Below are 15,986 nucleotides of genomic sequence, written 5' to 3' on the forward strand. Positions count from 1 at the left end.
CCTCTACTTTTTGGAAATATTTTCTTTTATTTATTTTTCTGTGCAAGCTCCTGCAGACAATCCAAACTCCAATTTCTATCACAAATGCGTGTGACTTTTCCGACACAATTTAAATGCTGATACACTTTTAAACCCATTGTAGACTATTTGACGGAATATCATAAATTTATTGAAGTGACAATTATTTCTACTGGGTGATTTGTCAGGAGTTACTTTTACATTGAGTGAGAGTCAGGTAGCTGTTGAATGGTCCAATGGTGAAGTTTAAGAATAAGCCTTTTGACTGGTTTAAAATACTATGAAAATCCCATACTTATTCCAACAGTGCATGTAGTTTAATATTATTAGTGGGTAAAAGTACCTGTGCAGTTATTTATTGGAGCTATGAAAGGCAAAAGATTCAACTTTCCAAGGTTCACTAGGATCCATTATTTTTGTAAACACCGACTATGTTTCAGCCAACAAGTACGGTAATGGCCGTTTTATAATCAGGTTTTTTGGAAGTTATGCCAGACCATGTAAAGACATTCAAAAACCAGAATAAGCTCATATATAACTTGCTACCCTTGGGTTAACCCTTTTCTAACCCGTTTGTCTGTCGAGTGCATCACTCACTGGAGTTATCTAATTTGTTGACTCAAGGACCATCTGAATCCGGGCTAATTGTGGTGGTATGGAAATAAGACGAATAGATTAATTAAGGTTGTTGGTAAAAAGGTTCAGAATCCAAGTCAACGGAGGCTCACTTTGGTTAGCTCAAGTAGAGCATATATACTGTATATAGGTCATATATCCATATAAATAGAGAAGATTCAAGATTTGGTTCAGTATGTGCCATGTCTAGATAATATTTACAATGCAATCTTTCTTACATCACAAAGAGGAAATATGTGATTTTCTTTATGTATCTGAAACTCTGTTCCAAATATTCTCTTGACCGCGCTTGTATCTATTAGTGTGGAAGAATAGGACAAACACTATCACATCAACTGGCCTTGTTGACAAAAGGTGAAAAGTACAGTACTAGGTTTTGTTCAAGTGGAGTTCATGGCAGAGCTGATATGCTGCTTTGTCAGTGACTGTGCATGTTTAAAATGTTTAGACACCAGATGGCAGGCTGGAGGAGGAAATAAAGGCCTGAGATTGTCCGATGAAAAAAAACTGAAACATTAATATATTTTCTTATCAACTCTGATGTAATCTTGGCCATTTTGTCTGTTGACCATTAGCATGAAAGGAGTATCTATTAAACTTTTGGGATAGTCTCACTGCAACTCCACCAGACAAAATGGCCTATGAAAGATGGGGGAAAACACATACAGCTCATTAAAACGCAGCTGAAAAAAATGGAGAATAAAAAGGTATCCAAAAAGGGACATCTGGAATTGAGGCGACTCAATTCGACTTTCTTCCACAGAAATTAGAACCAGTCAGAAAAATATAATTGTCGATAACTCAAACTAGAGATAGCTAAAGACACAAGTCAGTGTAGTGTGTGCCATATATACTAGTATATGGCAGACACCAATCGTCTTGAAACATGGTAGATATGTAGCATGGGCCAGTATCTATTGATCAGCGGAGGCCAATTTTTGAGTTTTTGTATCGGGGCTGATTATGTAACTGTGGACATATAAATGCTTGTGGCTTACGGGTTAGTCAGTAATGGTAAAGCATGCTCTTCGTCACAGCCTTCCGCCTGTATTATGCTGTAGTATACTCGTTCTTGTTTCATAAATTAACTCCATTGACGACAGTAGATGGAAAGGTAGTGATCGAACGATTGCTGGCCTACCTTCCAAGCAAAATCCACTGGATTTTTATCGCCATCAATGGCACGAAAACATACATACATACACACATACATACATACAATAGCAGCCATCCCAGTTAAAATGGATTTGATATGAATCCCTCATTCATAAAATTGAGTCATTTTAGCCGTTCATGTGCATAGGGCGTAGCATGACAGATATTTACAATTCATATGCAGATGAAGGTATCGGATACCTTCGTGATTTCGTGCATTACCACTACTGGCTAACTCGTAAGCCAAAGGCACATATACAGTGGGGCAAATAAGTATTTAGTCAACCACCAATTGTGCATGTTCTCCTAGTAGAAAAGATTGGAGAGGCCTGTAATTGTCAACATGGGTAAACCTCAACCATGAGAGACAGAATGTGGAGAAGAAAAAAAACCCCAGAAAATCCCATTGTTTGATTTTTAAATAATTTATTTCCGAATTGGAGTGGAAAGTAAGTATTTGGTCACCTACAAACAAGCAAGATTTCTGGCTGTCAAAGAGGTCTAACTTCTTCTAACGAGGTCCAACGAGGCTCCACTCGTTACCTGTATTAACGGCACCTGTTTCAACTCATTATCGGTATAAAAGACATGTATATATTACATGTATACATGTAATGTACAAAACATTAAAAAAATAAATAAATTAAAAAAAAGAAAGGAGGGGGGTGCATCAATAATCGTTTTATAATCGAATCGGAGCCTCTGAATCATAATCGTAATCGAATCGTTAGGTGCCCAAAGATTCCCAGCTCTAATTATCGGTATAAAAGACACCTGTCCACAATCTCAGTCACTCACACTCCAAACTCCACTATGGCCAAGACCAAAGAGCTCTTGAAGGACACCAGAGACAAAATTGTAGACCTGCACTAGGCTGGGAAGACTGAATCTGCAATTGGTAAAATGCTTGGTGTAAAGAAATCAACTGTGGGAGCAATTATTAAAAAATGGAAGACATACAAGACAACTGATAATCTCCTTTGATCTGGGGCTCCATGCAAGATCTCACCTCGTGGCGTCAAAATGATAACAAGAACGGTGAGCAAAAATCCCAGAACCACACGGGGGGACCTAGTGAATGACCTACAGAGAGTGAGTTGGGACCACAGTAACAAAGGCTACTATCAGTAACACAATGCGCCGCCAGGGACTCAAATCCTGCACTGCCAAACGTGTCCCCCTGCTGAAGCCAGTACACGTCCAAGCCCGTCTGCGGTCCGCTAGAGGGCATTTGGATGATCCAGACGAGGAATGGGAGAATGTGTTATGGTCAGATGAAACCAAAATAGAACTTTTTGGCGAAACACAGGTTCTCGTGTTTGGAGGAGAAAGAATACTGAATTGCATCCGAAGAACACCATACCCACTGTGAGGCATGGGGGGTGGAAACATCATGTTATGGGGCTGTTTTTCTGCAAAGGGACCAGGACGACTGATCTGTGTAAAGGAAAGAATGAATGGGGCCATGTATCGTGAGATTTTGTGTGAAAATCTCCTTCCATCAGCAAGGGCATTGAAGATGAGAAGTGGCTGGGTCTTTCAGCATGACAATGATCCCAAACACACAGCCAGGACAACAAAGGAGTGGCTTCGTAAGAAGCATTTCAAGGTCCTGGAGTGGCCTAGCCAGTCTCCAGATCTCAACCCCATTGAAAATCTGTGGAGGGAGTTGAAAATCCGTGTTGCCCAACGACAGCCCCAAAACATCACTGCTTTAGAGGAGATCTGCATGGAGGAATGGCCCAAAATACCAGCAACAGTGTGTGAAAAGCTTGTGATATATTTGGTATTGACCAAATACTTTTTTTCCACCATGATTTGCAAATAAATTCTTTAAAAATCAAACAATGTGATTTTTTTTTCACATTCTGTCTCTCAAGGTTGAGGTTTACCCATGTTGACAATTACAGGCCTCTCTATTATTTTCAAGTGGGAGAACTTGCACAATTAGTGGTTGACTAAATACTTATTGGCCCCACTGTATGTCCACAATTACTTAATCAGCGCCGATACAAAAACAAAAAAATTGGTCTCCGCGATCAATAGATACTGGCCCATTCTACATACAGTATCTACCACATTTCAAGAAAATTGGTTCACAAATAACAGAGGAGCAGGACTTCAAAGTTAGAGTCCACAAGAAGAAGAACAACAACTACTTGGCCTTTAGCCTGTAATAAAAACAGATCATTTTTTTAAAAAAAGGGTTGGGACACATTGATTACATTTAATTAATTCCACAATAGTCATGTTCCAAAATGCACAATTTTCTGGTACACTGCCTAAATTGGCACACACATTAGCTAAGCAACAGCTACCAAAATAGAGATATGCGATTATATGAAGCACATTTCAGCTAAAGGAAAAAAAAAAAAAAAAAAAAAAAAGATACCTTCTAAATTTAAAAAAAATGTCGGTTTGCGCAAATACATACATCTTGACAAAATTTTCCCACATATGTAGTTTTTGCTAAGATTACATGGAGTTTTAGGCCTCTCAAATTACCATTTCTTTTTCTTTTTTTCCCCCTAGCATTTAAATGTTGGACTGTTCTGAAAATCCTAAATGGCACTTTAACAATTTAACTTCAGATCTTTTTGGTTTTTACAAATACAATTCTTTTCTCACTGTTTTGAATTTAAATGCAAATAATTTCATTTCCCATAGGATACTATTTGATTCATTCATCCTCTAAAATATTTTTAATAATAAAAAAATGAGGCTTTTGGGACAAATATTGCTTCGAGATTAGAATGTGATTAATCAAGATTAGTTCATTCAAAACCTTAAATTATTTAGATTGTTTCTTCATTGAGTAAGAAGCCCTGGAAAAATATTCAAACTGTTATAACAGTAGGAAGGTTGTTGATCTGTACCCTTAGTTTCCGTTTAAGTGGTAATACACCAAAGTTACATTGCATTCAATATACTAACAGTTCATTTTTATGTCGATGGCAGCCAATGAGTTGAGAAGGCTCGGTATTAAAAAATACGAGGGGCCCCAAACGCTTCATCAACCGACTTCTGTATCTCGAGCGCCCCCTAGCTGGCTTGAAACAAAACTCCTTCTGATGACGTCACCCGCAGAGTTGTCATGGCGTCTTTTGGACCGAATCTGCTGCTGCAATTTAGCTAGAATCTGTCGACAGTTGCTAAATCGAAATGGAGAAAAATGCAGACGTGCATGGAGACCCCGTCGGAAGCGACACCACCGGGAGGGAAGCCGGCGACGCTCCGGCAGCGGGAGTCGGGAAAGGAACCGCGGAGAAATGCACAAATAGTGAGGTTCGCCTCACTACTTTGCTGGAGAACGATAGCTGGAATAACAGCACCACGGAGGATCCCGGCGCCCCTCACGTCAAGCCTGGAGCGGGCAGGTGTGATTTAGCCGAGGTCCTGGATGTCCGGGATGCGGGGAAGGACACCGAGTCGAGCGGGGAGCAGACGATCAGTAACGGGATGGGGTCTGGTCCAGATAAGGAGGGTGGTGCCTCAAAGTTAGTAAACAACCAAACCGACGAGCCGTCCTCAGGTGTGGACGGGAAGGAAAGCAAGTCAAGCAAACTTGCCGAAACGGGCAGGACGAGCCCGGAGGACTCGAGCGCCCCGCGCGCATTATCTGAGGGGCTGGCTAGCGGCAGCGACCCGGACCCGGACGCTAGCCTCGGCGGGTGCGAATCCCGCAGCCTGGACTCTCTGGAGGAGTCTTTTTCCAAGCTCAACTCGTGCCCGAGCTCGGACCTGAACAGCGAGGGACCGGAGGAACGATCCGAGACAGGGCTGGCTCTGGCCCTGCACGGCGAGTTCGGCCTGGAAGCAGCCAAGGCGGCGTGCGCCAAGGACCGAGCGGCCGGGCAGTCGATCTACCACATCAAGTGGATCAAGTGGAGGGAGGAAAACACGCCGATCATCACTCAGAATGAGAACGGGCCCTGCCCGCTGCTGGCCATCATGAACGTGCTCCTGCTTGCTTGGAAGGTAAAACATGCTCTCCCTAACTCATTACCTGGCGTTGACAACTATACAATCCAATCTGACACTGGGGCTCGATCGCTGCCAGCCCTCCCAGTCAAAACGATTGGACGTCTTCCTCTGTCAATGGCAGCCAATGTATGATTTTTTTGGGGGGCTCAAAGGGTTAATATCAAATCTTTAATACATCAGAACTGTACTATAACGAAAAAAGTACTGTTCTCATGGTATCATAACAACAGAATCGTCGCTCTGAGAAATGCACTTGAACTCTTCAACTTCTACTCAACCTTAAATGAGCCAAGCTACACTAACAATGTGTATAGAGTAGGGGTGTAACGGTACACAAAAATCTCGGTTCGGTACGTACTTCGGTTTTGAGGTCATGGTTCGGTTCATTTTCGGTACAGTAAAAAACAAAATGCAAAATATAAATGTGCTAGTCGTTTATTACACACTTTTGTGCTTTCATTACATTAGCCTAGAATTCTGCTCAAAATGTAGCGGGTATTTAAAGATAATCCAACAACAATTTGCCTTTCAGACCCCGCATATTGGTCAGCCTTCTTTCTGAAAGAAAGAAGAAAAAAGAAGTCCTGTGCGAAAGAGAAAAGCAATCCCAATGACAAAGATTTTAACATGTATTTTACAAATGAAATGCCTCAACGAATCATTTTTTTTCGTATGAATGGTTTTCAAAAGCTTTATTGGTGGATTTTCTCAAGTTAAAGCGCCACACAGAAATTAATAAATTTAATTGTGTAAGCAGGATCTGTGTATTATTATTTAATTACGGGTGTTTTAGCTCATTTCAATTTATTTTATTTAGATGGGCTATTATTTATTTTATTATGTGTTTATATTTTACAAATGTGATGTAGTATTCACTTATATTGTATATTTTATGTTGTATAACTTTACTTCCTATGTGAATATTGGAGTTCCTACTTGTTTTGTTGTGGTAGGAGTGTTTTGTATTGAACACGGGGCCGTGTCGGTTATTATTATAGGGCAGAGAAGACAGCAGTAAATCAACAAAGACAAGTCAACTGTGCCCCGATCTACCACTCAAGAAATCTGATGGACTCAAAAAGTAGGTTACGATTGCATATTAGTTTGAAAATCGACCGGATCCACCGTATTTTTACACGAGTGACTTCCGGTCCGCCCGATCCTAGCTACCAGTAGTAGTATTGACGCAGGAGTGCCGCGTCTCGCGTCAAATAATCAACTCTGCCATTCTTTTCGCGTGCGTCGCGTTGAGCCGCTTCTGGGACGCATCGAACACGCGGCCGCACTGCGACTGGTGTGCATTGGCTGATTGACTCTAACGCCGCGTTTCACTGCGTTCTCGCGACGGCCACGTTGTCGCGCCGTTGACGTTTCTGGACTGTCCTACCGTGTTGGTCCTCATTATAGTAGAGAAGACGGAGTAAATATAATCTACACAAAGAAACTGTAACCCGATCGACTCACGGACTTGAAAAGTAAGGGTTGTATTACGTCAGAAAATCGTTAGGTACGCGTCCGCTCCGAACCGACTACCACGTATCGAAACGGTTCAATACTATTACATGTACCGTTACACCCTTAGTATAGAGTCAACCTTCTCACAATGATGTTGCACAAACTTCCAGTTAACTGTTGGTTTGCAGCTTACACACAAATTATACTAAGGACGTTGTCGAGTGGATGGCTGTGTTAAAAAGTGTGCGTACTTTATGTTGTATACCTGTGGTCCCAAACCACCGGGCGGCGGACTGGTACCGGTCCGTGACGCATTTGCTACCGGGCCGCAGAGAAATGATTTATTAACGACTGCAATCTGGCTTTTGGCTCTTGACACATGAATATCCCTGTCTACTCTATAGACTAATAAACATTAATAAAGATTTGTATAGATCGCCATCTAGTGGTTGGCCACAATTACTAGGGTGTTTGCACCACAGCTATAGCAAAATCACGTGATCGCTGTATTGTTCCGCCCCCTTGTCCGTCATTTTGTGTCTGTATTATCAATGGTCTCAATTGATCGAGCAACTTATAATGCATTTCATGGAACACCCGGTGCTTTCGGATGCCGTAAACTCACTTGATGCGTTGCATAAAAGGCGTTATGTGGAAAAGCTTCAGTTTATCCATTCGCCAGATCCATATTTGATGCCTAAATCGATGTTTTTCGACCCGCTGTCTCCGCTGTATTTGCCTGACATCTGCTAGCTACCCTGATATGTACAACTATCTTGTCCACACAAAATCAGCCTATTCTCACGAAAGTTTGAAAAACTTTAAGAGCTTGGAGGCTTATAAATACTTCGTTGCTGGTTGGGTGAAACAGGTCCTCGTCCACGAAAATTCGGCAGGAATCTATCTTGTGCTTGGAAAGGTGAGTTACGAAATTTTCAATTCAAAATCTTTTGTTCTTGCTAACATCCACTGTCAAGTCTAATGTATTTCATGTCATTTGTCAATGGAGCTAGGGCTTTTGATGTTTATATGGTTTAGCGATAGCACTCTCACTACATTCATACGTGTATGTTGTCGGCGATTAGCCTAGCAATGATCTTAATTGTGGTTGTCAGCCCAAAACCCTCTAAATATATATTAAATGCATCTTACCAGATATAAAATGACTACTACATAATCTGTGGTAATCGTTTGGAGCCCAGTTTTCTCGTCGAATTGCAGCAGCACATCTCGCTCTCCCCTCCGGGTCTCTCGGAATCCGGTAGAACTTCAAGTCTCTCCGTCTATCTTCTCTGTTATTGCAACCGACCGCCACACACGCCTTCACCATTTTGATTATTAATGTTAACGAGCAGAAAAACACGCCGTAAATAGGAGGAATGTACGTAGCCGTAACAGGTAAACACGATGTGTTGACGGACAATTGGGCGGTACCAGTCAGGAGGATGGAGTTGTGACGTCACGTGGGTAGGGTCTATAGCAGCCCAGCGCCAGTCTATGTAAACAGTAACTTTAGCTGCTGTTGGATGTGTGCTGCGGGCGGCAACGTCTTTGGACGGCTCTTTTACGGGGAAAAGGACACCTGCTGAGCCCGAAGAGGGCTTCAAGAATTGCTCGGATATCTAGCAGTCAGCCACCTTGCTCTCCACGACAATTTGGACCCCCAGCACATCTACTGTACATCCTTCGATTAGACTTGTCAAGTGTCGATGTACACGAAAGTGTCCTTTCCATTTTATGTGTTTATGTGACCACTGTCAATCCTCCCTGTTTTTTTATTCCAACACATTGTCAAGGATAGCAAGGTGGCTGATAGCTAGAAATCCGAGCAGTTCTTGAACGTAACATGAGCAGCGATCCAACAGCGCCATGGTGCCTGTGACGGCATAAAAGAATCTTAAATAGCATTATTATGTGAAATAAAATCACATTTTGAGAGCTTGTACTATATAACACAATTTGGCAAAGCACAGACGAGAAATTAGTCTTTTAATCTGAAGTTTAGCCCCACCTGTCATTATAGCGCTCTAGCGTCCCCAGCTGGATGATGACGTCAGCAGGGTACGATTTCAGCTGATTTAGAATTCGCCCATTTAGGGGGAAGATTCAGAACGAAAAAAATGCAACAGAGAGCAGCAAAATTTCATCAATTTTTTCAATCTCTGTACTCCAATATTTTTCAGGATATTTTTATCTAAGTATATTTTCCCTAATTGCTATTTTAATTTAATTTTAATTGCTATAAATTTTATGGTCATGACAAACAACAGTCTTGTGCTAAATGTAATATGAAATATTAAAAATGCATTTATTTAGTACGACAGGGCAAAATTACTGCGTAATGGTCAAAACTGCTGACTTCTTCCTCTCTCGAACGATATTTTATGCCACCGGAGTTCGTCCGGCTTTCGTCATTTCCCTGCCCCGGCTTTGGAGGAAAGAGCGTAAACAAAACAGGAGGCGTGACAGCTAGCTGACATGCTAACCCGAATGGAGCAGTTTATCCAAGTCTTATTCTCGCCTTTCAAAAACAAACAAATCACACAAAACTACCCCAAATCATGTAACACACGAATGAACGCCGAAAATATTCTCGGTGGACAAACCGGCCGATGTAGGAGCAGGGCGCTGCCCGAGCCAAAGCCGAGGATAGTGGTCTATTGACGGCCACATGTAGAGGACCGAGGGGCTGGAAGTGACCATGATGTGTGACAAGCCGCTGCTTGTCGGCCAAGTGGCCTTTTCGGTGGACAAGGAGCATTGTCACCCACAAAACGCAAGCCACCTCCTTATTAATACGTGTGCCATGATCCCAGTATTTGACATAGTACAAACACTCACTTCCTCGTCGGTCCAATGGTCCCACAGTTGTCAGACTTGTTTTGGCCATATTCCGCGGTGAACAGGAACTTTTTGAAACCCAAACAGGCTCACACGCCTCTCCCTGGTGCAGCAACAAAAACCTGCGGCACATTGGGCTGCATAATGTGAAAAATAAACGAATTAATCCGCAAAATCAGCTGAATCGGCAGTCCATCTGCATGCTATAAAGCAATGGCTGTATTGTGAGATGGTGACCCGGTGATGTCACATTCACATTCATCCTCAATCCATGAAGTCACTCATTTTCATGGCAAGGGATTCAAAAAAATTGAATAAATAAATCGATCGCTTCCACACACATCCAAGCAGTCCATTTCATTCAGGAGCATAAAATACTGCGTGAAATCTGAAATAAACATGCTTTTTGCTGTCATAGGCACTTTACTTTAAAGGCATTGCTGAAATCCCCCTCTCTGATAATTCTGAGCTTTTCAGGCCTAACTGCAAAAAAAAAAAAAAAAAAAACCAGAAAGACTGAGAGCTGTTGAAGAAGAGCTTTGTGTGTGTCTTTCTTCAATTTTTGCCAAGAAATAGGCTTTGTGTTCATCTTAACAGGCTCAAGTTTCACACTGACTAAGTATAAATATTGAGAAATGATTTCATTATTAAATATACTGTACAGAAAGTACATTTTTGGTTTGTGGTGTGCCACGACATTTTGTCCAATGTAAAAACGTGCCTTGACTCAGAAAAGTCTGCTCCGAACTTCCGGTTTAGAAAGAACAACATGAATTGCGATGGAAATAAGCAGTGTGTTGACAAAGTTAAAACATCGTGGACAAAATCATAACAACCTGTCAGCCTGTGTTGACGTAAGGTGTAGATGGATACACCGGCCACTTGAGTGACCAAAATGAGGTGAAATTACAATTAATATTACATTTGCCGAATGCAGAAGGGTTGACACAGATTTTGTTGTTACAATACTACGAGGTATGTACATAAAAACAAAAATAGTATGTCATTCATACATCCAAAATTTGGACAACATGATTCAAGTTTTTTTTAATTAAAAGCATTGGTGAATGTGCAAAACAAGTCAATAAATCACAATTTAAAAAAATATTAGAAACATTAACTAGAGGCGTGCAAAATTTCCGATTCTTAGATTATTCGCGATTCGGCCGTGGAAGATTCAAGAACGATTCACAAACATCCAAATTCCGATTATTGAATTATACCAGGTAGAGCGGAAATAAAACAGTCAGTGCGGTCTTCGGGACGCAATGAGGAACGGACCGAGAGTAAATATCATGTGCAGCTAACGCCACTGTAGGTTCACTATCCTCTTCCCCTCACTATCCACTCGCTCTCGCTATATGATTGGCCGAAGAGTCGAAATGCTCTCCCGTGAAATGCCTGTTTAAAAATGTTCCCGTTGTAACTTCTTGCGTTCGCTTAAAAGTGCCCATTTAAAAAGGAAAAGCGATGGATGATACTACACGCAGAGCGTATTAATAACAAATTTTAAAGTTGTATAATCATCGAGATCATCAGCGAGAATAAGGAACGTCACTGACAAGCGCAGGCCCCAGCCAGTGGATGATGAGGGGAATAGGATAGTCGCCTACACCGCTAGGTAAAAAAAACCAAAAAAAAACAATAATACCTGACTGCGGCCGTCAGCCGCTACAAACGGCGCCCAGTTGCTAGTTGCTACAAACATACGGCAACATACGGCTATGGTAGATATCACATATGTCTAGACTAGATGTGAATTGACAGACTTTCCCGCGCTAGTAAACAGGCGCCATCTTAAAGCAGTAGACTTCTCTTGAAGGCTCTGTTGTAGAGAACCTAATTACTTTTTATCTAAAATACCCCTAAATCAGCAAAATCTTGACTTGAATCTATCTTTAAATGATGAAACAGTTTTAAAACTTTCACATGTCAAAAGTAGACATGAGGAAAATTATGGAATAACGGATGCAATTTTAACAACTTCAACAGTTGATTCACAACATTAAATTAATTGAATGTAGTTTAAAGCTGCTGATACAGAATGGGGACCTGAGTATTTTATTTACTGTTTTTAACCGGTAACTTGATACTAAAATAGTAGTTTGATTTATTTAGCCTGAGAGAATTTTTGAACAATTTTGGAGCAAATATACAAAACATAAAAAAAAAAAAAAAATGGGGGGGGGGGCATCAATAATCGATTTATAATCGAATCGGAGTCTCTGAATCGTAATCGAATCGCTAGGTGCCCAAAGATTCCCACCTCTAATATTAACGAATGTTGAGCATAAGAGGAATGTGTTATCAGACGGCAGAGCTTAAGGGACCCTGCCAAACTTTCACCTGACATTACGGAGACCCTCAGCGGCATCCAGACGGACTTTTTCCTGCTGTCCTCGGTAATTCCAGTTCCAATAGTGTATCTTAAAGTTGCTGCTGTTAAAAAGATCGTAGTTGGATCTCGGGATCGAGCTGACAGTCCCCCGCGAGGTGAGCCACCATCTCCAGCCCCAGCCTCTCGACCGCCCCCGTGTAGAACGCACGTAGTCTCGATATATGCCCATTAACATACAGGAAGTGTTGTTGTGAGGAACATCAACTTATCTTCCCTTGCCTAACAGCGTTTTCCACCTGTAAACGAGCAAAAAACTTGTAACATTTGCATTTATGTGTTGACATAATTGTGCCATTCTACACGTACTGATTAGCAACAGGCTAGCAGCAGATACAGTAGTTTTAGTAAATAATAGTAAAGATCATCATAATTACAATCATCATCGTAATAACAATATCAAAGGCAACAAGTCTTTTCATGCGCAAGATTTTAGCTTTAGTATTTTTGGAGCGCTGGACACATGAAAATGCAGGGATAGGAAGAACATACCTTCCCTAACAGCGGCAACATGGCTACAAAAACACCCGGTCTTTGTGGTGGCACGAGCTTGGTTCCACATCTGCCTTCATGAACATGTTGTCCTCCCCTGTCGTGATGATGGCAGATGGATGCGGTATTTCCAAATGGTCTTTTTTAAGGTATTTTGATGAGTAATGTTGCTCCAGCTCCACTGTTGTTTTGGATGGAGAAATTCTAAAACGGAAGTTGCGAGCAGACATGCGGAAGTAAAGCGGAAGTACCTCGGAAACTTGTCTATACAGTACCCAACATGGTTGCTTTGTCTGTTACAGGTTAAGATGCCTCCAATGATGGAAATTATTACAGCCGAGCAACTGATGGAGTATCTCGGTGAGTGTTACTCCTGCGTACCTGAGCCAAAGAAAAGTCACAGAAATCCAACTGCAAGTTGAAGTGGCACTAAAGTGTTTTTATTCTCTTTTTATTATTATTTTAGAAAATGGGCAGAATCATTTTTTTAAGCCACTTTAGTTGGTGTTTTTCTTCGCTTTTTCTTCAAAATCACAGTTCTCATTGTTATGCAGCTTACTGGATCCTATTTGAATACAATATTCGGTATTTAAATTACAATGCTTTGCTCTGAATGGCCGTCAGTCGAGTGGGTAAGTCGATGGAAAGCTTGTGTGCATTGGTAATGTGTGTGGTGACTTTGACACAGTGGAGGTGTGGACTATATTCATGTTTAACTGATATGAAGATTTGCTATTTCACAATTATACAAGAATAAAATATTCACTTACTTGACACTCCAGTTTCAATGGGGTTTTGTGCACACGTGCGCGTAGAGCAGGGGTGTCCAAACCGGTCTTAAGGGCTGCTGTGGGTCCTGATTTTCGTTCCTACCAGTCGAGCACAGACAATTTAACCAATGAAGTCTCTGCTAAAATAAGCAGCACCTGACTGCAATGATTATCGATACATTGGTCAGGAAATCATTTAGGATATTGTAAAAACAACTAATGAACATCAAAACTAGGGGTGTAACGGTACACAAAAATCTCGGTTCGGTACGTACCTCGGTTTTGAGGTCAGGGTTCGGTTCATTTTCGATACAGTAAGAAAACAAAATGCAAAATACAAATGTGCTAGTTGTTTATTACACACCTTTGTGCTTTCAACAATAGGAACATTAGTCTATACAAAGCTAGAATTCTGCTTAAAAAGTAGCGGGTATTTAAAGATAATCTAACAACAATTTGCCTTTCAGACCCCGGGTATTGGTCAGCTTTCTTTCTGAAAGAAAGAAGAAAAAAGAAGTCCTGTGATAAAGAGAAAAGCAATCCCAATGACAAATATTTTAACATGTATTTTACTAATGAAATGCCTCAATGAATCTTTTTTTTTTTCCCTTATGAACGGTTTTCAAAAGCTTTATTGGTGGATTTTCTCAAGTTAAAGCGCCACACAGAAATTAATAAATTTAATTGTGTAAGCAGGATCTGTCTATTATTCTTATTAATTAATTACAGGTGTTTTAGTTCATTTCCATTTATTTTATTATGTGTTTATATTTTGCAAATGTGACGTAGTATTCATTTATATTGTATATTTTATGTTGTATAACTTTAGTTCCTATGTAAATATTTGTTCCTACTTGTTTTGTTGTGGTAGGAGGGTTTTGTATTGAGCACGGGGCCGTGTTGGTTCTTATTATAACAGAGAAGACAGCAGTAAATCCACAAAGACAAGTAAACTTTGCCCCGATCTACCACTCAAGAGATCTGATGGAGTCAAAAAGTAGGTTGCGATTGCATATTAGTTTGAAAATCGACCGGATCCACCGTATTTTTACTCGAGTAACTTCCGGTCTGCCAGATCCTAGCTACCGGTTGTAGTATTGATGCAGGAAGGTCGCGTCTCGCATCAAATAATAAACTCTGCCGTTCTTTTTGCGTGCGTCGCGTTGAGCCGCTTTTGGGACACGTCTAACACGCGGCCACACTGCGACTGGTGTGCATTGGCTGATCGACTTTAACGCCCGCGTTTCACTGCGTCCTCGCGGCAGCCACGTTGTCGCGCTGTTGACGTTTCTGGGTTATATACTGTCCTACCGTGTTGGTCCTCATTATAGTAGAGAAGACGGAGTAAATATAATCTACACAAAGAAACTATAACCCGATCGACTCACAGCCTCGAAAAGTAAGGGTTACATTACGTCAGAAACTCGTTCGGTACGCCTTTGTTCCGAACCGAGCACCACATACCGAAATGGTTCAATACAAATACATGTACCGTTACACCCTTAATCAAAACAAGCGTCTGCTGTGAATTGGAATGAGTTTATCACTAGTAGACGTCCAATCCATTTGAACTGGGAGGGTGGCAGCGAATGAACATTCGTTCATTCGCTGCCATCCCTCCCACTTCAAACGGATTGAACGTCTATGGCCGTCAGTAGCAGCCAATGCCAGAGCCAAATCGTACAGAATGACTGTGAATGCTCTGGTTTCGAATGAACCAACGTTCCCAGTTGAAATGGATTGGGTGTCGAGCACCGTCAAGGCAGCCTGAGAGTTAACTGAGACACTATTGTGGTGGAAGATTTTGGTAGCAACTTGTTGGTTCCTTCTTTTTTTTTTTTTTTTAAAGACATTGACACCTTTTTAAAACGATATGTTATGTCAAAAAAGGAACAAATTAAAAGAATGAATGAAATATGAATACAAAAGCAGACTTTTTTTTGAATTTTGTAAAAAGCAAAAACATTTTTTTTGGGTTGAAGCTTATCATATTTCTTTTGGTAATCTAAACAAATATTTATTAAACAATTCAGAGGTTAATTTGGATAAATCTATTTTATTGGAAAAGTACTTAGTTGTCATGTGATTGCAAAACAAGACAACCTCAAGTGAGTCATCAACTACTGACAAGTCTGACGTTTTCACATAACTATGAAATGAACTGAACTTTTATTGTTTTGTGGAAGAAAAAAGGTCATTGAAATATATAGTATCTTGAACTCACATTAACTAAAAAATGC

At 40.9% G+C, this 15,986-nt stretch overlaps 1 protein-coding gene across 2 annotated transcripts in view; it reads left to right on the forward strand.

The window, feature by feature from the left end:
- Window positions 1-4,856: 4,856 nt before the first annotated feature.
- mindy2 (MINDY lysine 48 deubiquitinase 2) overlaps window positions 4,857-15,986 on the forward strand; it is a 54,583-nt gene continuing 43,453 nt past the window's right edge. For both annotated transcript variants that reach the window (XR_009062465.1, XM_057829306.1), the window contains exons 1-2: window positions 4,857-5,787; window positions 13,279-13,336. Coding sequence is in view for 1 of the 2 variants with exons in the window: in XM_057829306.1 (XP_057685289.1) it covers window positions 4,972-5,787; window positions 13,279-13,336 (874 nt within the window). In the remaining variant the exon portion in view is untranslated. The remainder of the gene's footprint in view (window positions 5,788-13,278; window positions 13,337-15,986) is intronic.

This window comes from Corythoichthys intestinalis, chromosome 1 (genome assembly GCF_030265065.1).
Source record: "Corythoichthys intestinalis isolate RoL2023-P3 chromosome 1, ASM3026506v1, whole genome shotgun sequence".
Taxonomy (NCBI): Eukaryota; Metazoa; Chordata; class Actinopteri; order Syngnathiformes; family Syngnathidae; genus Corythoichthys; species Corythoichthys intestinalis.